Source organism: Salvelinus namaycush, chromosome 12 (assembly GCF_016432855.1).
Source record: "Salvelinus namaycush isolate Seneca chromosome 12, SaNama_1.0, whole genome shotgun sequence".
NCBI lineage: Eukaryota > Metazoa > Chordata > Actinopteri > Salmoniformes > Salmonidae > Salvelinus > Salvelinus namaycush.
Genome location: NC_052318.1, coordinates 25,672,839 through 25,697,495, shown reverse-complemented (window position 1 = coordinate 25,697,495; position 24,657 = coordinate 25,672,839). Strand labels below are relative to the sequence as shown.

The 24,657-nt window shown below is 42.1% G+C and overlaps 2 protein-coding genes across 4 annotated transcripts in view; one reads left to right on the top strand and one right to left on the bottom strand.

Moving 5' to 3' along the window:
• The window catches only part of LOC120057042 (arginine--tRNA ligase, cytoplasmic-like), a 211,084-nt gene that overhangs the window by 59,228 nt on the left and 127,199 nt on the right, over window positions 1–24,657 (bottom strand).
• The window catches only part of LOC120057041 (F-BAR and double SH3 domains protein 2-like), a 58,526-nt gene continuing 35,227 nt past the window's right edge, over window positions 1,359–24,657 (top strand). For 2 of the 3 annotated variants that reach the window (XM_039005414.1, XM_039005413.1), the window contains exons 1-3: window positions 1,359–1,531; window positions 4,299–4,396; window positions 14,876–14,921. In XM_039005414.1, coding sequence (XP_038861342.1) covers window positions 1,511–1,531; window positions 4,299–4,396; window positions 14,876–14,921 — 165 coding nt within the window. In that variant the 5' untranslated portion in view covers window positions 1,359–1,510. Of the gene's footprint in view, window positions 1,532–4,298; window positions 4,397–14,875; window positions 14,922–24,657 lie in introns of those variants that run through there. The other variant, XM_039005415.1, reaches the window with a different exon arrangement.

Here is a 24,657-nt window from a genome sequence, read left to right as displayed (position 1 = left end):
TGGGAAATGAGCTGGTCTATCTTTAGCCCAGTGGGCCTATCTAAATTAGGGTTTTAGCGCTGAAATATCATTATTTTGCTAAGAATGGGCTGGTGTGGGGCCTTGAGGAAAAAATTGTCTGGTGTGTTAGAAATGCCTGGGCGGAAGTTCTGGTCCCAGTTTAGTTTCAGTTTCAAGTTTCAAGTTTTAATTTTAATGTCACATGCACAAGAACAGTGAAATGTCTTTCTTGCTAACTCAAAACCCAACAATGCAATAATCAATAACAATGTAATACTAGAAAAAAACCTGAGAAAAAGGAAGAAATATGAAGATTACAATAAGTAAGTAAGTAAGCACGCTATATACAGGGTCAGTTCCAATACCATATTTACAATGTGTAAGGATACTGGAGTGATTGAGGTATATATGTATAGGGGTAAGGTGACAAGGCAATAGGATATGAGATAAGAGTAGCAGCAGCTTGTATGTGAATGGTGTGCGTGTGTAGTGTGTGTGCATGCTATGTGTGAGTGAGCAGATGATGGAGTGAATGTGTGTGTGTGTGTGTGTGTGTGTGTGTGTGTGTGTGTGTGTGTGTGTGTGTGTGTGTGTGTGTGTGTGTGTGTGTGTGTGTGTGTGTGTGTGTGTGAGTGTGTAGGGCCCTGTGAGTGTGCATAGAGAGTGCAAAAATAAAAATAAAGGTTAACTCAGATAGTGGGGTAAGATATTTTTTTGCTATTTATCAGCCTTATTGCATGGGGATAGAAGCTGTTCAAGAGCCTGTCCCTGTTAAATGCCCAGTTAACAAATGTAATTGCATTCTCCCATGAATCTCTTATATTATAAACACATCAAACTCAGTGCACAGCCAACGACCAATAGCCTACTTTAATCACAAAAGTAGGCCTACAACACAAGACAACCTGGACATTGTTTTAGTCAACCATGTTGAATGATAGGCTACTAGAAATATGTATACTTTCGCCTTTACGTGCCATTTATCTGTGGTAGGGATACATCTCTATATTCATCTGAGACAATTGAGAGAGAATGAATAATAAAATAGGTGTATTTCTGAGGGCCACGGCATAGGCCTAAACGCACAGATGTGCATGGGTCAGAGAGATGTACTGTATTACCTAATCCCCAACTAATCCCAATGTTTATGAAGAGGACATTGCCACTAGAGAGATATAGCCCACGGCGAGTCTTCATCCCAACCCAGAGCAATTCAATCCCCATGAAAAATCCCGTGCATTTCCACAGCATGTCGCCATTCTTCTCTCTTCCACCGGAAACCCCACTGAATCGCAAACTTCACTTTTATGTTTGCGGAGGCAGTCAATTTTTAACAGGACTTCGTCGGTGTGTTGAGTTTGGTCGTTATGGCCGCCTGAACCAGACTAGCTAAATTCTCACAGTGCATGGTTGTCTTTCGATTATATCTAAATTACAGAAAGTTTTGCACGGGATTTCCGGATTAACGCAAATATTTGTTAGGATTTTTCTTGGGGGTTAAAATTCAAACATGCAGCCTCCGCCGAGAAAGGTGAGTTGTCCAGTTTTTACTTTCCTCTGCAAATGTTTCGACGAATGTTGGAAGATGCACGCTTTGTTGCAGTCCAACTTTAAGATATGTGCCCACTACGTCGGAACAAAGTTGTATAGTTTTTATCAAACGCAAATACGACCTTTTTGTTAGAAGGATACTTCTTGAAACGGTTATATTTTTTCTATGTTCCAAAGTAGCCTAAGAAATATCCTAGTATTCAATTCAAGGAAAACACATTTTCTCACCGTTCCAAATAGGTTGTAGCCTTTGCCTGGCTCACAAACTGACAAAGATGCATTGTAACAGTCTTGCTTTTGGTGGAGATAATTTGTAGTAAACTATAGTGGTGATGGATGACTGAATTTGGACCTGTGTAAATAAAATAGCAACACAACTGTAGCTGGAACAGCAAAACAATTATTGTAATGGGAATCCTGTTACGGTATCATGTTGCAGAAACATTACACACCATCGGACAAGTCGCCGAAGTCTGTTGCGTGTTGATAAGAAATTGTACTGTGTTTTGTTAAAATTCCACCAGTTGAACCTGGACTGGATATCAAATTCTGTAAAATCCAGTTTGTTATTTTTAACAATGATGTTCTTAATGGGTTAATGGGAAAAAAAACAATTATCACTATGATACGTATGCCATTTTTGTTATATTCATGATTAGCTAGTTTATGGATTAATTTCTCTCTCAAACCGGGTTACTTTAGCCTACTAATTGCTGAGGAATATTCAAATGTCAGTTGTAGCACTACAGATTAGTCATTTCCTGAAATAGAAACACACCGTGGCCTATTAGATCAACCACTTGACTTGTTTGTAGTTGCCTGAATATAGCCTTCTAATTTTAACCTTAGTATATTTCCCCTAATGATCAGCTGTGTTATAAGTTATGATAATAGTATAATAATACAGTACAGTAGGCTGTGGTTCACCAGTTCACTTCAGAAATAGGAGTCAAATCACCACTACAAAATACTGTATTATAATTTACAGTGCAACACACCAACTAATGCACGGTCCAGATCAACTTGAGATCGAATGACAAGTGAAGATAAACACCATGCATGATGACAGAATGATCTTCTCAGGGTAGCCTATAAGGTCAGTGAGTGTAGTTTGAGCCCTAATGGTTTCCCAGTTGAACACACACCCAATTACTAGCCCTGAGACTGGGTTACCTAACCCAGGGGCCAATTAGAAGTCTACAGAGGCAACTCTGCTTTCCTCCACCCAGGCTTCATCTGCCTCTGGATTAGTACATAGTTGACTTCTGGGCCTTGTTCACTAGAAAATAAAATGGTCCGGAATTGTCATTTTCCAATAAGATATGCTCAATTTTGTTTTGCGGTGCCCTAATGAACACGACCTAGATCAATTTAATGGCTTGGTGTTGTTATGAATGTGTCAACCGGAAACACGCAGATATCCAAAGACTGTTAAAAAGTAATGTGTTTGCACTTGGGAGCAATTTCCAAACGCCTAAAGGTACCACGTTCATCTGTACAAACAATAGTACGCAAGTATAAACACCATGGGACCACACAGCCGTCATACCGCTCAGGAAGGAGACACATTCTGTCTCCTAGAGATGAATGTACTTTGGTGCGAAAAGTACAAATCAATCCCAGAACAACAGCAAAGGACCTTGTGAAGATGCTGGAGGAAATAGGTACAAAAGGATCTATATCCACAGTAAAACGAGTCCTATATCTACATAAACTGAAAGGCTGCTCAGCAAGGAAGATGACACTGCTCCAAAACCGCCATAAAAAAGCCAGACTATGGTTTGCAACTGCACATGTGGACAAAGATTGTACTTTTTGGAGAAATGTCCTCTGGTCTGAAGAAACAAAAATAGAACTGTTTGGCCATAATGACCATTGTTATGTTTGGAGGAAAAAGGAGGAGGCTTGCAAGCCGAAGAACACCATCCCAACCGTAAAGCCCGGGGGTGGCAGCATCATGTTGTGGGGGTGCTTTGCTGCAGGAGGAACTGGTGCACCTCATAAAATAGATAGCATCATGAGGTAGGAAAATTATGTGGATATATGGAAGCAACATCTCAAGACATCAGTCAGGAAGTTAAAGCTTGGTCGCAAATGGGTCTTCCAAATGGACAATGAATGACCCCAAGCATATTTCCAAAGTTGTGGCAAAATGGTTTAAGGACAACAAAGTCAAGGTATCACAACGCCCTGACCTCAATCCTATAGAAAATGTGTAGGCAGAACTGAAAAAGCATGTGCGAGCAAGGAGGCCTACAAACCTGACGCAGTTACACCAGCTCTGTCAGGAGGAATGGGCCAACATTCACCCAACTTATTGTGGGAATCTTAGGAAAGTTACCCAAAACGTTTGACCCAAGTTAAACAATTTAAAGGCAATACTACCCAATACTAATTGAGTGTGTCATTTCTGACCCACTGGGAATGTGATGAAAGAAATAAAAGCGGAAATAAATCATTCTCTCTACTATTATTCTGACATTTCACATTCTTAAAATAAAGTGGTGATCCTAAGACAGTGAATTTTTACTTTGATTAAATGTTAGCCAAATACAGTTACTCAGTTTTTCACAATTCCTAAGGTGTATGTCAACTTATGACTTCAACTGTATATGACATGCAGTGCTCTTATCAGGAGTTGACTGTATTCTGCTCCATATACAAGAGCTGGATTTGGATGTTTTGCCCACTTCTATTGATATATATATATATATATATATATATATATATATATTTGCCTCTCTCAGGTCAAGGTTACCCAGGAGCTGAAACACACTCAAGCTGAGCAGATAAGCAGACTACACATCAAACATCAGACAGAGTGTGACCTACTGGAGGACCTGAGGTAAGGGGAGGATAGAGGGGGGTGGAGGGTAGAGGTCGACCGATTAATTGGAATGGCCGATTAATTAAGACTGATTTCAAGTTTTCATAACAATCGTAAATTGGTATTTTTGGACAGATTTTTTTTTTTTTTTTTTATAGCTTTATTTAACTAGGCAAGTCAGTTAACTTCTCTGGGATATATGGGACGGTAGCGTCCCACTTGGCCAAAAGCCAGAAAAAATGTAGCGCACCAAATTCAAATATATTACTATATATATCAATCTTTCATGAAATCACACATGAAAGACACCAAATTAAAGCTACACATGTTGTGAATCCAGCCAACATGTCTGATCTCAAAGAGGATTTACGGCGAAAGCACACCAAACGATTGTTAGCTCAGTACATAGCCACAGAAAAACACAGCCATTTTCCCAGCAAAAGATAGTAGTCACAAAAAGCAGAAATGGAGATAAAATGAATCACTAACCTTTGATGATCTTCATCAGATGACACTCATAGGACATCATGTTACACAATACATTTATGTTTTGTTCGATAATGTGCATATTTATATCCACAAATCTCGGTTTACATTGGCGCCATGTACAGAAATTCCTCCAAAATATCCGGAGAAATTGCAGAGAGCCACGTCAAATAACAGAAATACTCATCATAAACTTTGATGAAAGATACATGTTTTACATAGAATTAAAGATACACTTGTTCTTAATGCAACCGCTGTCAGATTTCAAAAAAACTTTATGTAAAAAGCACACCATGCAATAATCTGAGACGGCGCTCAAAAATAACAACATTTCTCCGCCATGTTGGAGTCAACAGAAATACGAAATTACATCATAAATATTCCCTTACCTTTGATCATCTTCTTCAGAATGCACTCCCAGGAATCCTAGTTCCACAATAAATCGTTGTTTTGTTAGACATAAGTAATGGACATTATCGAAGTAGCTACTTTTGCTAGCATGTTTAGTGCACATGTCCAAACGCTCGCGCAGATGCAGGCGAACTCGGACTAAAACTTCAAAAAGTTATATAACAGGTTGAATAAACTGGTCAAACTAAGTAGAGAATCAATCTTCAGGATGTTGTTATCATATATATCCAATAACGTTCCAACCGGAGCATTCCTTTATGTCTGTAGAAGTTATGGAACGCAAGGCGATATCATGAGGAAAGCGCGGGACCAGGAACTGGCAATCTGCCAGACCACTGACTCATTCCCCTCTCATCCGGCCCCACAACACAGCATAAGCTTCATTCCACGTTCTACAGACTGTTGACATCTAGTGGAAGGCGTAGGAAGTGCAAACAGATCCATATCTTACAGGGAATTGAATAGGCGATGAGTTGAACGTTGACCAGTCTCAGAATTCTCACTTCCTGTTTTGGGATTTTTTTCTCAGGTTTTTACCTGCCATATGAGTTCTGTTATACTCACATACATCATTCAAACAGTTTTAGAAACGTCAGAGTGTTTTATATCCAATAGTAATAATGATATGCATATATTAGCATCTGGGACAGAGTAGGAGGCAGTTCACTATGGGCACGCAATTCATCCAAAAGTGAAAATGATGCCCCCTATATCAAAGAAGTTAAGAACACTTTCTTATTTTCAATGACGGCCTAGGAACGGTGGGTTAACTGCCTTGTTCAGGGGCAGAACAACAGATTTTTACCTTGTCAGCTCGGGGATTCAATCTTGCAACCTTACGGTTAACTAGTCCAACGCTCTAACCACCTGCTTTACATTGCACTCCACGAGGAGCCTGCCTGTTACGCGAATGCAGTAAGAAGCCAAGGTAAGTTTCTAGCTAGCATTAAACTTATCTTATAAAATCAATCAATCAATCATAATCACTAGTTAACTACACATGGTTGATGATATTACTAGTTTATCTAGTGTGTCCTGCGTTGCATATAATCGATGCGGTGCGCATTCGCGAAAAAGGACTGTCGTTGCTCCAACGTGTACCTAACCATAAACATCAATGCCTTTCTTAAAATCAATACACAAGTATATATTTTTAAACCTGCATATTTAGTTAATATTGCCTGCTAACATGAATTTCTTTTAACTAGGGAAATTGTGTCACTTCTCTTGCAGTGTTATATGTTATAATGTTGTTATAATGTTATAATTAAGTCTATGATTTGATATTTGATAGAGCAGTCTGAGCGATGGTAGGCAGCAGCAGGCTCGTACGCATTCATTCAAACAGCACTTTCGTGCGTTTTGCCAGCAGCTCTTCGCAATGCTTCAAGCATTGAGCTGTTTATGACTTCAAGCCTATCAACTCCTGAGATTAGGCTGGTGTAACCGATGTGAAATGGCTAGCTAGTTAGCGGGGTGTGCGCTTATATCGTTTCAATCGGTGACGTCACTCGCTCTGAGACTTGGAGTAGTTGTTCCCCTTGCTCCGCAAGGGCCGCAGCTTTTGTGGAGCGATGGGTAACGATGCTTCGAGGGTGGCTGTTGCGATGTGTTCCTGGTTCGAGCCCAGGTAGGGGCGAGTAGAGGGACGGAAAGCTATACTGTTACACTGGCAATACTAAAGTGCCTATAAGAACATCCAATAGTCAATCCCCTACTACCTAGGCACTTGTGTAGTTGTGAAAGGCTTGGATATGTATAATCAATGGCTACAATTCAACCTAGCCTGTCAGAGAGCCTAGCCCCTATTACCATATTGGTAAAAACCTACCCAACCTTTGTACATGTCTGTGATATGAAGTGCCCTTGTGGGGTAGGGGTTTATTTGGAAGGGGACAGTACTCTTGGGTCTGGCTTCCTGTCATTTGGCTTGGGAGGGGTGACAAAGAGATGAAAAATCACTAAAGATCAAACGAGCCAGAGATGTTCAGCCAGTCACTCTTGGAGGAAAATTGGTTTTGGATAAAAATAACTTTGGAATCTTCCTGGTTGGAAGATTCCTGGAATCAGGATGGAGTAGTAAGGAAATCTTGGAATCCTCCAAATGGGAATTTTGGTTACCAGAATAAAAAAATATTGATAGTTGGAGAGGGAGAATGATAGGGACAGGCAGTGATATAGTATAGGGAAGAAAAGGGAGAGCAGGGCCAAGTTCAGTTGTCAAACGTTGCAGATAGAAATTCCAGTAATAGAGCCGATGTGATTCCTAAGGGAGCAGACACACCGCACCAAATGTCAATCTGCCGTTCATTCATCGTGGTGTGTTTTAGGGACCACATGCTCGCTGGTGGGGGTGTCAGACTGACGACATGTTCGCGCGATTCTACATGTAGAATCGGTTTGCAAATTACAGCTGGCACTCTGTTCAGAGGTGCTAAGTCAGCGTTTCCCAAAGGCCTTTGGGACCCCAAGGGGTGCACATTTTGTTTTTTGCCATAGCACTACACAGCTGATTCAAATAATCAACTAATCATCAAGCTTTAAAATGTTGAATCAGCTGTGTAGTGTTAGGGCAAAAAACTAAACGTGCACCCCGTGAGATCCTGAGGACCGAGTTTTGGTAAAGCTGTGTTAAGTACACTCGGCCAGCAAACGCTATTGGTGTGTCTGAGTTTTCAGTGTTTCCCAACTCCGGTCCTCCAGTACCCCCCAACAGTACATATTTTTCTTGTGGCCCCAGACAAGCACACCTGATTCTACTTGTCAACTAATCATCAAACCCTTAAAGTTGAATTGTGTGTTTTTTTCTGGAGCTACAACAAACATGTGTGCTGTTGGGAGTACTGGAGTTGGAAAGCACTGCTCTACATGACTGGCATGTTTGTTCTACATAGCATATTTCTATCTGAATGTTCCAAAAGGTTGGTCCTATTGAATGCGACCCAGGGTTGTGTTCCCTAGGGGCAGTGGTAGCCTAGCGGTTAAAACTGTTGGGCCAGTAAACCGAAAGGTCGCTGGTTCGAATCCCTAAGCAGATAAGATGGAAGAATCTGACTGCGCCAATGAAGTGGATGTCGATTTAAGGCAGCCCCCTGTACCTCTGATTCAGAGGGGTTAGGTTAAGTGCGGAAGACACATTTCGATTGAATGCATTCAGTTGTGCAACTGACTAGGTATCCCCTTTACCTTCATTAGGCACCAAACAAACTAAAATTGGATGGACTACTTCGGGGTTTCCCAAACTCGGTCCTGGGGCCCCGCCTGGGTGCACGTTTCATTTTTTGTCCTAGTGCTACACAGCTGATTCAAATAATCAACTAATCATCAAGCTTTGAATCAGCTGTGTAGTGTTAGGGCAAAAACAAAACGTGCACCCCTTGGGGTCCCGAGGACCGAGTTTGGGAAACGCTGGCCTACTTGGACTCCAATAAGAAACACTCAGTTTGCAATGGAAAAACTGAAACTTAGGCTTGAATGAACATGACCAATGCAGAGGGAAAGGAAGAACAGGCCAAGAGGACATGCAAATCACCCGAGGGGAAGCCAGATCTGTTGTGTCAGTTTGGATTTGCTGAATACTGTAGCACTCAGACCAGGAATAGTCTTGTTTTAGCCTGAAGTGACCCATGTGGAATTTTGGCTATTCATTTATAAGTACAAAAATGGATGTAGCAACTAAGGATTCTAGCTTTAATTTCCAATGAAATGCCCAGTGTACATGACCAGTCTAGTCAAAGCCAATTTGCCTACTTCACCCATCAATCAAAAGGAACTGACTGTGGCCCTGGGTTGTCTGGCTGTGTCTGACTCGTCAAGGAGGCTGGGTTGTGTTCAATTGCCACTGAAAACGTTTTAAAACATATTGTAATGGAAAACAAAAATCCATTTTTCTTATTGGACAGGTCTTGATAGTCTCTCCCAGTTTCAGTAAATGTTTCTACATTTGGTGCCTAATGTGGGAGAAAGGAAAAAGACATTGATCACAGAAGGACTAGGCCAGTTGACGCTGTGGTTCTCGTACTGTTTACACGTGAGAGAGACAAGATGTGCCATACTCTGCTCACTCCTGGAACTGTAAAGACTCCAAACAACACAACCTGGGTCATATTCATCAGACATCAAACATAATAAAATGGCCTGAAACAGAGAGGGACTATTTGGACATATCAACTTTTCCCTCAACGTCAGTAAGACTAAGGAGCTGATCGTGGACTATAGGAGAAAGAGGGAAGAGCACGCCCCCATCCACATCAACAGGGCTGTTGGGGAGCGGGTCGAGAGCTTCACTTTCCTTGGCGTCCACATCACTAAGGACTTAACATGGTCGACACACCCGCACAATCGTGAAGAGGGCACGGCAGCGACTCTTTTCCCTCAGGAGGCTGAAAAGATTTGGCATGGGCCCTCGGATCCTCAAAGTTATACAGCTGCACCATCAAGAGCATCTTGACTGGCTGCATTGCCGCTTGGTATAGAAAATTAACCGCCCTTGATCACAAAGTGCTACATTGGGTAGTGTGGCCAGCCCAGTATATCATTGGGGCCGAGCTCCCTGTCATCCAGGACCTGTACGGTGCATTCGGAAAGTATTCAGACCCCTTGACGTTTTCCACATTTTGTTACGTTACAGCCTTATTCTAAAATTGATTAAATGTTTCCTCATCAATCTACACACAATACCCTATAATGACAAAGCAAAAACAGGTGTTTAGGATTTATTTTAAAATTTATAAAATTAAAAAAAATAAAAAAATATTCCATTTACATAAGTATTCAGACCCTTTACTCAGTACTTTGTTGAATCACCTTTGGCAGCAATTACAGCCATACGTCTTCTTGGGTATGACGCTACAAGCTTGGCACACCTGTATTTGGGGAGTTTCTCCCATTCCTCTCTGCAGATCCTCTCATGGGTGGGGATGGGGAACGTCGCTGCACAGCTATTTTCAGGTCTCTCCAGAGATGTTCAATCGGGTTTCATGTCCGGGCTCTTGCTGGGCCACTCAATGACATTCAGAAACTTGTCCCAAAGCCACTCCTGCGTTGTCTTGGCTGTGTGCTTAGGGTCATTGTTCTGTTGGAAGGTGAACCTCTGGAGCATGTTTTCGTCAAGGAGCTCTCTGTACTTTGCTCCGTTCATCTTTCCCTCGATCCTGATTAGTCTTCCAGTCCCTGCTGCTGTAAAACATTCCCACAGCATTATGATGCTGACACCTCCATGCTTCACCGTAGGGATGGTGCCAGGTTTCCTCCAGACGTGACACTTGACATTCAGGCCAAATAGTTCAATCTTGGTTTCATCAGACCTGATTATCTTGTTTCTCATGGTCTGAGAGTCCATTAGGTGCCATTTTGGCAAACTCCAAGTGGGCTGTCGTGCCTTTTACTGAGTGGCTTCCGTCTGACCACTCTACCATAAAGGCCTGATTGGTGGAGTGCTGCGGAGATGGTTGTCCTTCTGGGAGAACCTTCCATCTCCACAGAGGAACTGTCAGAGTGGCCATCGGGTTCTTGGTCACCTCCCTGACTTAGGCCCTTCTCCCCCTTTTGGCCGGGCAGCCAGCTCTAGGAAGAGTCTTGGTGGTTCTAAACTTCTTCCATTTAAGAATGATGGAGGCCGCTGTGTTCTTGGGGACCTTAATTTCTGCAGATATGTTTTGGTACCCTTCCCCAATCTGTGCCTCAACACAATCCTCTCTCCAGGCTCTACGGACAATTCCTTCCACCTCATGGCTTGGTTTTTGCTCAAACATGCACTTTCAACAGTGGGAACTAATATAGACAGGTGTGTGCCTTTCCAAATCATGTCCAATCAATTGAATTTACCACAGGTGGACTCCCAAGTTGTAGAAACATCTCAAAGATGATCAATGGAAACAGGATGCACGTGAGCTCAAATGGAGAAAAAATACTACAGCGTGTCTATGCTGCTTATTTGCACCAGTACTACTATTTTGATCTCAAACAATTTGTCAGGTTTATAATCTGACATGCTATTCAACAAGCCACAACTCCCTAGATATCAGTCTGATACATCATTTATGATGCCTAGCATATCATTGGCTGTTGAATCTTAGGGATGTCCCCGACAAAAAAATAGTGGTTGACTGAGTCCTGTTTAACCTTATTTTTCCTTATATAGACAGAATAAAATCAACTACATATGCGCTGAGCTTTGTCTGATGCTTTAAGCATACTGTTTGATTACATAATTAAGACACAGAAAGGACTCAAGAAAGAACCCGATGGTCAAACTGTTAAAAAAGGACACTGTGTGACTGGGGCACGTTGTCTCGCTCTGTTTAAACACAAAGCAGTGTTTATTGCACTATCCAGGCTGAAGCTGTAACATCATTTCAGCCATTTAGTTTCTGACTGTAAAGTTTTGTTCTGTTACCGAAATCCCTAATTTGTTTGACAAGCATTCCCTATTCCCTCAACCCTTGCTCGCTTTACATGAAATGCGTGAGCATCACATGCATGTTAACAATAGTCCACTGAGACAGGCGTGAATCAGACTGGTGTCTTGTGCACCATGAAAATAATAAAAATAATTGTTTGTCATATGCGCCGAATACAACAGACCTTACAGTGAAATGCTTACTTACAAGCCCGTAACCAACAATGCAGTTTAAAAAAATACAAATAAGAAGTAAAAGTAACAAGTAGTTAAAGAGCAGCAGTAAAATAACAATAGACTATATACAGGGGGCACCGGTACAGAGTCAATGTGCGGGGCACCGGTTAGTTGAGGTAATTGAGGTAATATGTACATGTAGGTAGAGTTAAAGTGACATAGATAATAAGAGCAGCAGCGGTAGTAAAGGGGGGGGGGGGGGGGGCAATGCAAATAATCTGGGTTGTCATTTGATTAGCTGTTCAGGAGTCTTATGGTTTGGGGTAGAAGCTGTTTAGAAGCCTCTTGGACCTAGACTTGGCGCTCTGGTACCGCTTGCCGTGCGGTAGCAGAGAGAACAGTCTATGACTAGGGTGGCTGGAGTCTTTGACAATGTTTAGGGCCTTCTTCTGACACCGCCTGGTATAGAGGTCCTGGATGGGAAGAAGCTTGGCCCAGTGATGTACTGGGCCGTACGCACTACCCTATGTAGTGCCTTGCGGTCGGAGGCCAAGCAGTTCCCATACCAGGCAGTGATGCAACCAGTCAGGATGCTCTCGATGGTGCAGCTGTAGAACCTTTTGAAGATCTGAGGACCCGCGCCAAATCTTTTCAGTCTCCTGAGGGGGAATAGGTTTTGTCGTGCCCTCCTCATGACTGTCTTGGTGTGCTTGGACCATGTTAGTTTGTTGGTGATGTGGACACCAAGGAACTTGAAGCTCTCAACCTGCTCCACTACAGCCCTGTCAATGAGAATGGGGGTGTGCTCAGTCCACCTTTTCCTCTAGTCCACAGTCAACTCCTTTGTCTTGATCACGTTGAGGGAGAGGTTGTTGTCCTGACACCACACGGCCAGTTCTCTGACCTCCTCCCTATAGGCTGTCTTGTCGTTGTCGGTGATCAGGCCTACCACTGTTGTCATCAGCAAACTTAATGATGGTGTTGGAGTCGTGCCTGGCCGTGCAGTCATGAGTGAACAGGGAGTACAGGAGGGGACTGAGCACGCACCCCTGAGGGGCCCCTGTGTCGAGGATCAGCGTGGCGAATGTGTTGTTACCTACCCTTACCACCTGGGGTCGGCCCGTCGGGAAGTCCAGGATCCAGTTGCAGAGGGAGGTGTTTAGTCCCAGGATCCTTAGCTTATTGATGAGCTTTGAGGACACTGTGATGTTGAAAGCTGAGCTGTAGTCAATTAATAGCTTTCTCACATAAGTGTTCCTTTTGTCCAGGTGGGAAAGGGCAGTGTGGAGTGCAGTAGAGATTGCATCATCTGTGGATCTGTTAGGGCGGTATGCAAATTGGAGTAGGTCTAGGGTTTCTGGGATAATGGTGTTGTGAGCCATGACCAGCCTTTCAAAGCACTGGCTACAGACATGAGTGCTATGGGTCGGTATTAATTTAGGCAGGTTACCTTAGTGTTCTTGGGCACAGGGACTATGGTGGTCTGCTTGAAACATGTTGGTATTACAGACTCAGACAGGGAGAAGTTGAAAATGTCAGTGAAGACACTTTCCAGTTGGTCAGCGCATGATCGCAGTACACGTCCTGGTAATCCGTCTGGCTCTGCCGCCCTGTGAATGTTGACCTGTTTTAAGGTCTTACTCACATCAACTGCGGAGAGCGTAATCACACAGTCGTCCGTAACAGTTGCTCTCATGCATGTTTCAGTGATATTTGCTTCGAAGCAAGCATAGAAGTAGTCTAGTTCGTCTGGTAGGCTCGTGTCACTGAGCAGCTCTCGGCTGTGCTTCCCTTTGTAGTCTGTAATAGTTTGCAAGCCCTGCCACATCCGACGAGCATCGGAGCCGGTGTAGTACAATTCGATCTTAGTCCTGTATTGACACTTTGCATGTTTGATGGTTTGTTGGAAGGCATAGCGGGATTTCTAATAACCTTCTGGGTTAGAGTCCCACTCCTTGAAAGTGGCAGCTCTATCCATTAGCTCAGTGCGGGTGTTGCCTGTAAACAATGGCTTCTGGTTGGGGTATGTAATCACGGTCACTGTGGGAACGACGTCATCGATGCACTTATTGATGAAGCCAATGACTGATGTGGTGTACTCCTCAATGCCATAGGAAGAATCCCGGAACATATTCCAGTCTGTGCTATCCGAACAGTCCTGTAGCTTATCTGCTTCATCTGACCACTTTTTTTTATTGATCTAGTCACTGGTGCTTCCAGCTTTATTTTTTGCTTGTGTTCAGGACTCAGGAGGATAGAATTATGGTCAGATTTTCCAAATGGAGGACGAGGGAGAGCTTTGTACATGTCTCTGTGTGGAGTATTTCCCCCCCCCCCCCCCCCCCTGGTTGCACATTTAAGCTGGTAGAAATTAGGTAAAACTGATTTAAGATTCCCTGCATTAAAGTCCCCGGCCACTAGGAGCACTGCCTCCTGGATGAACGTTTTCCTGTTTGCTTCTGGCAGAATACAGCTCATTGAGTGCAGTCTTAGTGCCAGCATCGGTCTGTGGTTGTATGTAGATAGCTACAAAAAATACAGATTTAAACTCTCTAGGTAGATAGTGTGGTCTACAGCTTATCATGAGATACTCTCCCTCAGGCGAGCAATACCTCGAGACTTCCTTAGATATCGTGCACGAGCTGTTGTTTACATATATGCATAGTCCGCCACCCCTTGTCTTACCAGACGCCGCTGTTCTAACCTGCCGATACAGTGTATAACCAGCCAGCTGTATGTTGATAATATCATCATTCAGACACGACTCCGTGAAGCATAAGATATTACAGTTTTTAATGTCCAGTTGGTAACATAAAAAATTGCGACTGCTCGACTAAAGATATCTCTGTCGACCAACAGCCTATCGACCAAACAATCTACCAGTTGACTAAATGGGGTCAGCCCTACTAAATTTATCATGCTTTGTCTAATTTATATAGTCCTGTGGTGTCCATTCATTCTCTTTTCCCAGTTTATTAATTATGTTGTATATCATTCTGTGGTTCTACCTTTACTCCTTGTAGGACATTCAGTCAGAAGAAAGCTGCCGTAGAGAGGGACTATGCCCAGGTGAGTATCTCTCTCTCCGTCCTTCCTTCTCTCTCTCTATCCCTCTGGAGGCGTGTTAATTTCTGCATACGGATGCCATTTCATTGTGGTGTTGCTGTCTTCAGCTTTGGGGCACCCAAAAAATAACTTGCCTCCCACAAAGGCGGCAATTGCTTCACCATACGAGGTTCGGGTAAGGTTGCGGTTGTTGAGTGGATCTGGGCTCAATTGTGATCCGATGCATTTCTCATCTATCACAGAGGACCACTTTAAAGGTTTTTGTCTCAGTTGTGGTGTTTTGTGTCGCCCACTTCCTTGTCGTCGAGTTGTTTATGCCACAGTTTCCTGTGGATGTCAATTTACTGTCTGAAAATCCCCCCTCTGCTTTGGTCTTTTCCGGCTTTGCATCCCTGTGTGGAATGTAAACCATTACTGTGAGAAAAGAGGGCCCTGACTTGGGAGTTCCCCCAACCAGGCAGTACCCAGCCACTTCATTGTGTGTAATATGGTGTGTAATATAGTGTGTGAGAGGGCGAGAGAGATTGCTGTTGTGTGTTTTTGTTTTGTTTGAGGGATTCATTCACACCCTGCTCATATACCATTCATACAGTGCCTTCAGGAAGTATTCATACCCCTTGACTTATTCCACATTTTGTTGTGTAACAGCCTGAATTCAAAATGGATTTTAAAAAAACTCGCACATCTACACACAAAACCACATAATGACAAAGTGAAAGCATGTTTTTACGTTTTTCCCAAATGTATTGAAAATGAAATACATATCTTATTTACAACGGTTTTCCACCCCCTAATTCAGTACTTTGTTGAAACACCTTTGGCAGTGATTACAGCTGTGAGTCTTTCTGGATAAGTCTCTTAGAGCTTTGTACACCTGGATTGTACAATATTCACACATTATTATTATCAAAATTCTTCAAGCTCTGTCAAATTGGTTGTTGATCATTGCTAGAAATCCATTTTCAGGTCTTGGCTATAGATTTTCAAGTCGATTGAACTGAACTCTAACTAGGCCACTCAGGAAGATTCAATGTCTTCTTGGTAAGCAACTACAGTGTATATTTAGTCTTTTTTTAGTTTGTCCTGCTGAATGGGGAATTCATCTGTGTCTGGTAGAAAGCAGACTGAACCTGGTTTTCTTAGGATTTTGCCTGTGCTTAGGTCCATTCTGTTTATTTTTTATCCTGAAAAACTCCCTAGTCCTTAACGATTCCAAAGATACCCATAACATGATGCTTGAAAATATGGAAAGTCTTTCAACAGAATCAGTGGAATGAATACACACACCCCTTATCACATGCAAACACAGTTTACTTTCATAGCAGCCACATACAAACAGAATGATCACTTTGCTCGTTGTAATTCCTTTTTGCATCTACACGCTCTCCTCCTCACCTTTTCCCTCTGCCTGTGGACTACAGTGCACAACACATCAGCTGTCTGTGACCAGGCCCCAAAAAAACGTTACAAGCCAAACCTTCATATCATAACCGCTAAGCGCAACACACAGCCTACATCGTTGTCACCATATTATCTAACGTCATAGCTAATAGAACTAACGCATTAGTAAACCCGCTACAATCATGCAGTACAGTCAGAAGGCAGTTTAGCAGTTACATCAGTGGCAATAAATTAATAAAACCGAAAGCTTACCTTGACTTGGAAAGGTTCTAGTGTTGGACAGCCAGCTAGCTAACATAGCATCCCTCTCTGTTTGACCCGGGTGTTTTGTTTGAGTAGGCTAAACTAGCGAAGTAAGTGAAAAGTAAAAAAAATACCATGAAATATAGCTAGTTCTCTCTCTCTTGCTTCTCCTTAATTTAAGAAATGAATTTGTTCAAAACTGTTCAGCTATTGTCTTTCTCTCTCTCTTTGAGTCAACTACTCACCACATTTTATGCACTGCAGTGTTAGCTTATGCTTTCAGTAATAGATTAAACATGTCAGTTCAATGCTGCAAGAGCTCTGACAGGTTGGAGGATGTCCTCCGGAAGTTGTCATAATTACTGTGTAAGTCAGTGGAAGGGGCTGAGAACCATGAGCCTCCTAGGTTTTGTATTGAAGTCAATGTACCCAGAAGAGGACGGAAACTAGCTGTCCTCCAGCTACACCACGGTACTACCCTTGAAAGTGCTGTTGAAGCTACTGTAGACCTTCATTGCAAAACAGTGTGTTTAATCAATTATTTGGTAACATATGAATATATTTAGAATAGTTTTATCTAAAAATTATGTTTTTTTTAATGTTTCACTTCTTTTTACGAAATTTTACGAAATTCGCCTTCCTCCTCCGAGGATCCTTCGCTGCTGTACAGGCTTCCTTCTTTTCACTCTGTCAATTAGGTTAGTATTGTGGAGTAACTACAATGTTTATTTTTACCCATCTACCAATTGGTGCATTGGAAAACCTTCCCTGGTATTTGTGGTTGAATCTGTGTTTGAAATTCACTGCTCGACTAGAGGTCGACCGATTATGATTTTTCAATACCGATACCGATTATTGGAGGACAAAAAAAGCCGATGCCGATTTTATATAAACATTTTTTTTTTTTTATATATCATACACACACACACATTTTTGTAATAATGACAATTGCAACAATACTGAATGAACAATGAACACTTATTTTAACTTAATATAATACATAAATACACACACACACACACACACACACACACACACACACACACAGCTCTGAAGTGACAATGATACTGAAGAGTCTGCTTAGGAGACAAATACTCTCAACTGTTTGAAAAAAAATAGAGTTTAAGTTACCTGTGATGAATGTTGAAAACAAAAACTGTCATTTCTATAGGCAGGAAATCCTATTTTAATAATGGGCATGGTAAGAATTGACGACCAAAGTGCGAGTCATAATTCCCATGACACCTTCTAGCAAAATCTGAAAAGCAGTTCCTTCATTTATTCCATAGGATATTTTTTAGATTCACTTAAAATAAGGTCTGTGTTTCGTGTAGGCTTACACCACCTTGCCAATTTTATAACTGTGTAGATATCCATAGGACAAGGTAACTCTGATCAATATTGGCTAAATATAAGCGAAGATAAAAAACATTTGTAGAGTGGATTTATGAAAATATGTTGACAAACGTTACCTTATCCTAGTGAGATTTACACGGGTATCAAAACATCGAGGCGGTTTAAGCCTGCACGAAACACAGACCTTATATGAAGTAGATCAAGACATTCTCTATGGAGGACATGAACGGTAAAATAACGAAGGAACCCCTTTCAAGTTCAGCCGCAAGTTATTACAGGAATTATAACGCGTCGACTATTTCTCTCTAAACCATATACCTTTGACTAATCTGGAAACTATCACCTCGAAAACAAAACGTTTATTCCGTTCCGTATTTTATCTAACGGGTGGCATCCATGAGTCTAAATATTCCTGTTACATTGCACAACCTTCAATGTTATGTCATAATAATTACGTACAATTCTGGCAAATTAGTTCGCAAAGAGCCAGGCGGCCCAAACTGTTGCATATACCCTGACTCTGCGTGCAATGAACGCAAGAGAAATGACACAATTTCACCTGGTTAATATTGCCTGCTAACCTGGATTTCTTTTAGCTAAATATGCAGGTTTAAAAATATATACTTGTGTATTGATTTTAAGAAAGGCATTGATGTTTATGGTTAAGTACACATTGGAGCAATGACAGTCATTGATTGATTGTTTTTATAAGATAAGTTTAATGCTAGCTAGCAATTTACCTTAGCTTACTGCATTCGCGGCACAGGCAGGCTCCTCGTGGAGTGCAATGTAATCAGTGTTAGAGCATTGGACTAGCTAACTGTAAGGTTGCAAGATTGAGCTGACAAGGTTAAAAATCTGTCGTTCTGCCTTCATTGAAAATAAGAATGTGTTCTTAACTGACTTGCCTAGTTAAATAAAGATTAAATAAAGGTGTAAAAAAAAAAAAAAAAAAAAAAAACACCGATTTCCGATTGTAATACCGATGAAAACCTGAAATCGGCCCCGATTTAATCGGTCGACCTCTACTAGAGACCTTACAACTATCTTTATGTGTGGAGTATAGAGATGAGGTAGTCATTCAAAAATAATTTTAAACACTTATTGCACTTAAGTCCATCCAACTTATTGTGTAACTGGTTAAGCACACTTTTGCAACTGAACTTGTTGATACTTATTGACTGAAGACATTTCATATTTTCCACTTTGACATTATGGGGTATTATATTGTGTGTAGGCAAATGACCAAACATCTCAATGTAATAAATGTTTAATTCAGACTGTAACACAATGACATTTGGAAAATTCAAGTGGTGTGAATACTTGCTGAAAGCACTGATGTACCACATTTTTCTATATGAAGAGTCACCCTCAAGACAGAGCGCTTCCAAGACCCTTTCTCACACCCACTCTAAACCAACACTTTTATTCGGCTGAAGATTCAGGGTGCAACGCAACAAAACCATAAATAGCATGCAAGTCTTTTGTGCACAATACACAAACATGTTCGCACACACACACACACACACACTATAAACAAGGACTTTGAATAATTCTCATCACCACATGATCTATTCACTAATAGCATCTTTGTGCTACTTCCTGTGTCGTTGTGTCATGCCCTGAAGCCATTCTGTAAACAATGTATTACTGATGCTTGTCTAGGGTAATTGGATATGCAACTGCATAAAAACAATACACAACATGCCATACATGAATGGCGATATGTTCCTACTACCTTGCGCTCCGGGGAATTATTTCTGTGGTGCACCATAACAAACACCTTTCTGCCTCGATTTGGAGCCAGCCTCATAGTTGTGTGACTACCTCCAGAATTTGAATTGATTATCATGTCACTCAGTGATCTACACACCCTAAGTCCCAAAGTCCCACACTGTTACCTCTATGCGCCAGCATTTTGAGCCTGGGGGCAAGATTATATAAACACGCGCACACACACACACTCTCCAAACAACCCCCACTCAGTAATATATAGTCTCTGTCTCATGGAGATGTCAATCTGAGAGAGAGAGTGCATTAGGAAAGTATTCAGACCCCTTGACTTTTTCCACATTTTGTTAGCTTAGCCTTTTTTCTAAAATGTATGAAATAATTTTTTCCCCTCATCAATCTACACACAATAACCCATAATGACAAAGCAAAAACAGGTTTTGAGAATCTTTTTCAAATGTATTTAAAATAAACGTAAATATCACATTTACGTAAGTATTCAGACCCTTTACTCAGTACTTTGTTGAAGCACCTTTGGCAGCGATGACAGCCTCGGGTCTTCTTGGATATGATGCTACAAGCTTGGCACATGTGTTTGGGGAGTTTTTCCCATTCTTTGCAGATCCTCTCAAGCTCTGTCAAGTTGGATGGGGAGCGTCGCTGCACAGCTATTTTCAGGTCTCCAGAGATGTTTGATCGGGTTGAAGTCTGGGCTCTGGCTGGGCCACTCAAGGACATTCAGAGACTTGTCCCGAAGCCACTCCTGCATTGTCTTGGCTGTGTGCTTTGGGTTGTTGTCCTGTTGGAAGGTGAACCTTCATCCCAGTCTGAGGTCCTGAGTGCTCTGGAGCAGGTTTTCATCAAGGATCCTGACTAGTCTCCCAGTCTCTGCCACTGATAATCATCCCCAGAGCATGATGCTGCCACCACCATGCTTCACTGTAGGGATGGTGCCAGGTTTCCTCCAGACGTAACGCTTGGCATTCAAGCCAAAGAGTTCAATCTTGGTTTCATCAGACCAGAGAATCTTGATTCTCATGGTCTGAAAGTCCTTAAGGTGCCTCGTGGCAAACTCCAAGAGGGCTGTTATGTGCCTTTTACTGAGGAGTGGCTTCCGTCTGGCCACTCTACCATAAAGGCCTGATTGGTGAAGTGCTGTATAGATGGTTGTCTTTCTGGAAGATTCTCCCATCTCCACAGAGGAACCCTAGAGCTCTGTCAGTGACCATCGGGTTCTTGGTCACCTCCCTGACCAAGGCCCTTCTCCCACAATTGCTCAGTTTGGCTGGGTGGCCAGCTCTAGGAAGAATCTTGGTGGTTGCAAACTTCTTCCAATTAAGAATGATGGAGGCCACTGTGATCTTGGGGACCTTCAATGCTGCAGAAATGTTTTGGTACCCTTCCCCAGATATGTGCCTCGACACAATCCTGTCTCGGAGCTCTACGGACAATTCCTTCGACCTCGTGGCTTTGTTTTTGCTCTGACATGCACTGTCAACTGTGGGACCTTTATATAGACAGGTGTGTGCGTTTCCAAATCATGTCCAATCAATTGAATTTACCACAGGTGGACTACAATCAAGTTGTAGAAACATCAAGGATGTTCAATGGAAACAGGATCAATTTCATGTCTCATAGCAAAGGGTCTGAATACATGAAAATAAGGTATTTCTGTTTTTTAATTTGTTAATACATTTGCTAAAATTTCTAAACCTGTTTTCGCTTTGTCATTATGGGGTAATATGTGTACATTGATGAGGGGAAAAAAGTAATATAATCCATTTTAGAATAAGCCTGTAACGTAACAACATTTGGAAAAAGGGAGGGGTCTGAATACTTTCCGAATGCACTGTATGCTCCCTGGGTTGTATACATTGGGGCACACCTTAGCTGAGCATGTCTTATAGGACAAGTTTAGGTAGTCCCCTCCTGTTTTCTTTTGTTTGGTTGCTTAGTGAATACACCACCTGGCTACCTGTCTCGTGTTTGTGCCTATTTATTCCAGTGACTCATACTGGGTCATTTGATTATGGCCATTTTGATTTCCCTGAAGAACACACACTCCGGGGTGACATTTCCCCTAGGTACAGATCTAGGATCAGCTTCCCATTCCTTAATTCTCACCTTATCCATTAGCTGTGAAAATGCTAAACTGACCCAAGATCAGCATCTTGGGTTTACCTTCACCTTACACCAAGCATGAGGATTGTCAGTACATGCAATCAATATGACTTTCCCAACATGTGTTTCAATAACATAGTTGTTTGCTTGTGATGATGCAACAGGATACTTTTTCTCACTCAGCTTGCAGCTTTTGTCTCTGAACTGTCTATTGGGTTGTGTTCATTAGGCACCAAATGTAAGAAAACAGTCTGTAACCGGGAGGGACTACCTGGACTTGTCCAATAAGAAGCACTTGTAGTCATTTTCCATTGCAAAACATTTCTAAACGTTTGCCCTAATGAACTGGTAGAAGCAGCAGATTGCATTTTTGGGCGCCAAATTAGAGATGAGCGTTAGACTGTTGAATCAAAGCAGGTCACAGTGGACTCTGAAATACTTGTTTTTCTCTATCTTACCCTCTTCCCTTTTGCCTCTTCTCTATCCCTCTCTTTTCCCTCTCTGTCTCTCTTAACACCTGCATGCTGCCATGACCTGATTGATATTCAAATCACAGTAAGTGATAAAATGACCCCCTCTGTCCCTCGTCCTTACCCCGTCCTCCCATTCCCTCCTCCCTTCCTCTGTCCGTCCATCCCTCCCTCACCCCCCGCCACACCATTCAGACATGTCCGCTCTGCTGGCTACACTCTCTGTGACTCCCACAATGGCTGGGTTTGTGGCGGTGGGTTCGGCCATTTGGAACTTTGGCACCAGAACCCAGTGACACCAAAGGGTTCAGAGACTGGCCTAAAGTGTGTCAGGATGGGAGTGTGTCCCTTGTGGATTGAATTTAGCCTGGTCCCAGATTGGTTTGTGCTTTTATAGCCAATTCCTATAGTTATTTGGTATGGCAATAACCATAGAAGTTGGCAAGACAGCGCAAACCGATTTGGGACTAGGCTAGATTGAATTGAAGTCACCTCCCTGCATGAACTTTATAGCAATCAGTCAGTGTTTGAGATGGACAGTTAGCAACTGCAGACTGACTGATCTATAAATCATAATGAATAGTCATTTTGGATGCCAGATAGTAATTGATCTCAAACACGCTCGGTCGGTTTGGTAGGCCTTCAGGATGTTAGTAGGTGCTAGCTAGCCTGCATTCTATGTTTAGGTCAGACATTTGCTCAAGTGCCATTTCGATCACCTGTCTCTCTGTTCACCTGAGAATGTGGTCCGTATAGCAGTGTGTGCGCGTCTGCATGACTTTGCACCCTCGCATACTGAAGGCCCCACTGGGGGGAAAAAGCCTGAAATATTTCAGTTGGTCTTTGTGTTTACTCTGCAATGCTATTTCAGTTCCTCAAAGCTAAACCTCACTGCCAGCAAGCGGTATTTCCAGGTGGTGCTACTGTGGTTTAAAATAAATGAATTACATTACAAAATAAAAATGAGCCCAACTCAGCATAAATGTGCTGCAAGCCTGCAGCAGCCACCACTTAACTATACCCATGCTCTAGGGGAATGAGTCCATGGCTGCATCTGAAATGGCATCATTTTCCCTATATATATAGTGCATTACTTTTGACCAGGGCCCGTAGGGTCATGAGGTGGAGCCCTTAAGTTAACCTGTCCAACCATTTCTAATCAGTGATTACTTCAAAGAAGGATGTCCCCTGGCCCCTTGTTCTTTCACATCCACCATTCTAAAATGTAAACATACTGGAACTTTGACCTGTGGTTTTCTAGGGTTGTGTTCATTATGGCACACCGTAACAAAACGTTTTGCAACAGAAAGCGAAATTTAGTTTCTTTTTGGAAACTTTCAGCTGAAGAACATACGCACATCAAGGTACTTTTCACAGGTGCTGGAGTTCTAGGCAAACTCATGGAAAACAGAAAGGAAAATGCTGCACACTGCTGCTCATGCTCCCAGTTGATTTTTATTTATAATGTTTCGACCCTTTGGTCTTCATCAGGCATCCATATCCCAGGAGGGTGTGGAAGGTCCTATATATAGGGTCAGTACTCAGTAAAAAATATATAACATAGGTTCACAATATTAAACATTCAATGTATCAAAATATATGATCACAAACAAGGAATGTGATATATATACAGTTGAAGTCGGAAGTTTACATACACTTAGGGTGGAGTCATTAACTCGTTTTTTTAACCACTCCACAAATTTCTTGTTAACAAACTATAGTTTTGGCAAGTCGGTTAGGACATCTACTTTGTGCATGACACAAGTAATTTTTCCAACAATTGTTTACAGACAGATCATTTCACTTATAAATCACTGTATCACAATTCCAGTGGGTCAGAAGTTTACATACACTAAGTTGACTGTGCCTTTAAACAGCTTGGAAAGTTCCAGAAAATGATGTCATGGCTTTAGAAGCTTCTGATAGGCTAATTGACATAATTTGAGTCAATTGGAGGTGTACCTGTGGATGTATTTCATGGCCTACCTTCAAACGCAGTGCCCCTCTGCTTGACATCATGGGAAAATCGAAAGAAATCAGCAAAGACCTCAGAAAAATGAATTGTTGACCTCCACAAGTCTGGTTCATCCTTGGGAGCAATTTCCAAACGCCTGAAGGTACCACGTTCATCTGTACAAACAATAGTACACAAGTATAAACACCATGGGACCACGCAGCCGTCATACCGCTCAGGTAGGAGACGCGTTCTGTCTCCTAGATGAACGCACTTTGGTGCGAGAAGTGCAAATCAATCCCAGAACAACAGCAAAGGACCTTGTGAAGATGCTGGAGGAAACGGGTAGAAAAGTATCTATATCCACAGTAAAACGAATCCTATTTCGACATAACCTGAAAGGCCGCTCAGCAAGGAAGAAGCCACTGCTCCAAAACCGCCATAAAAAAAGCCAGACTACGGC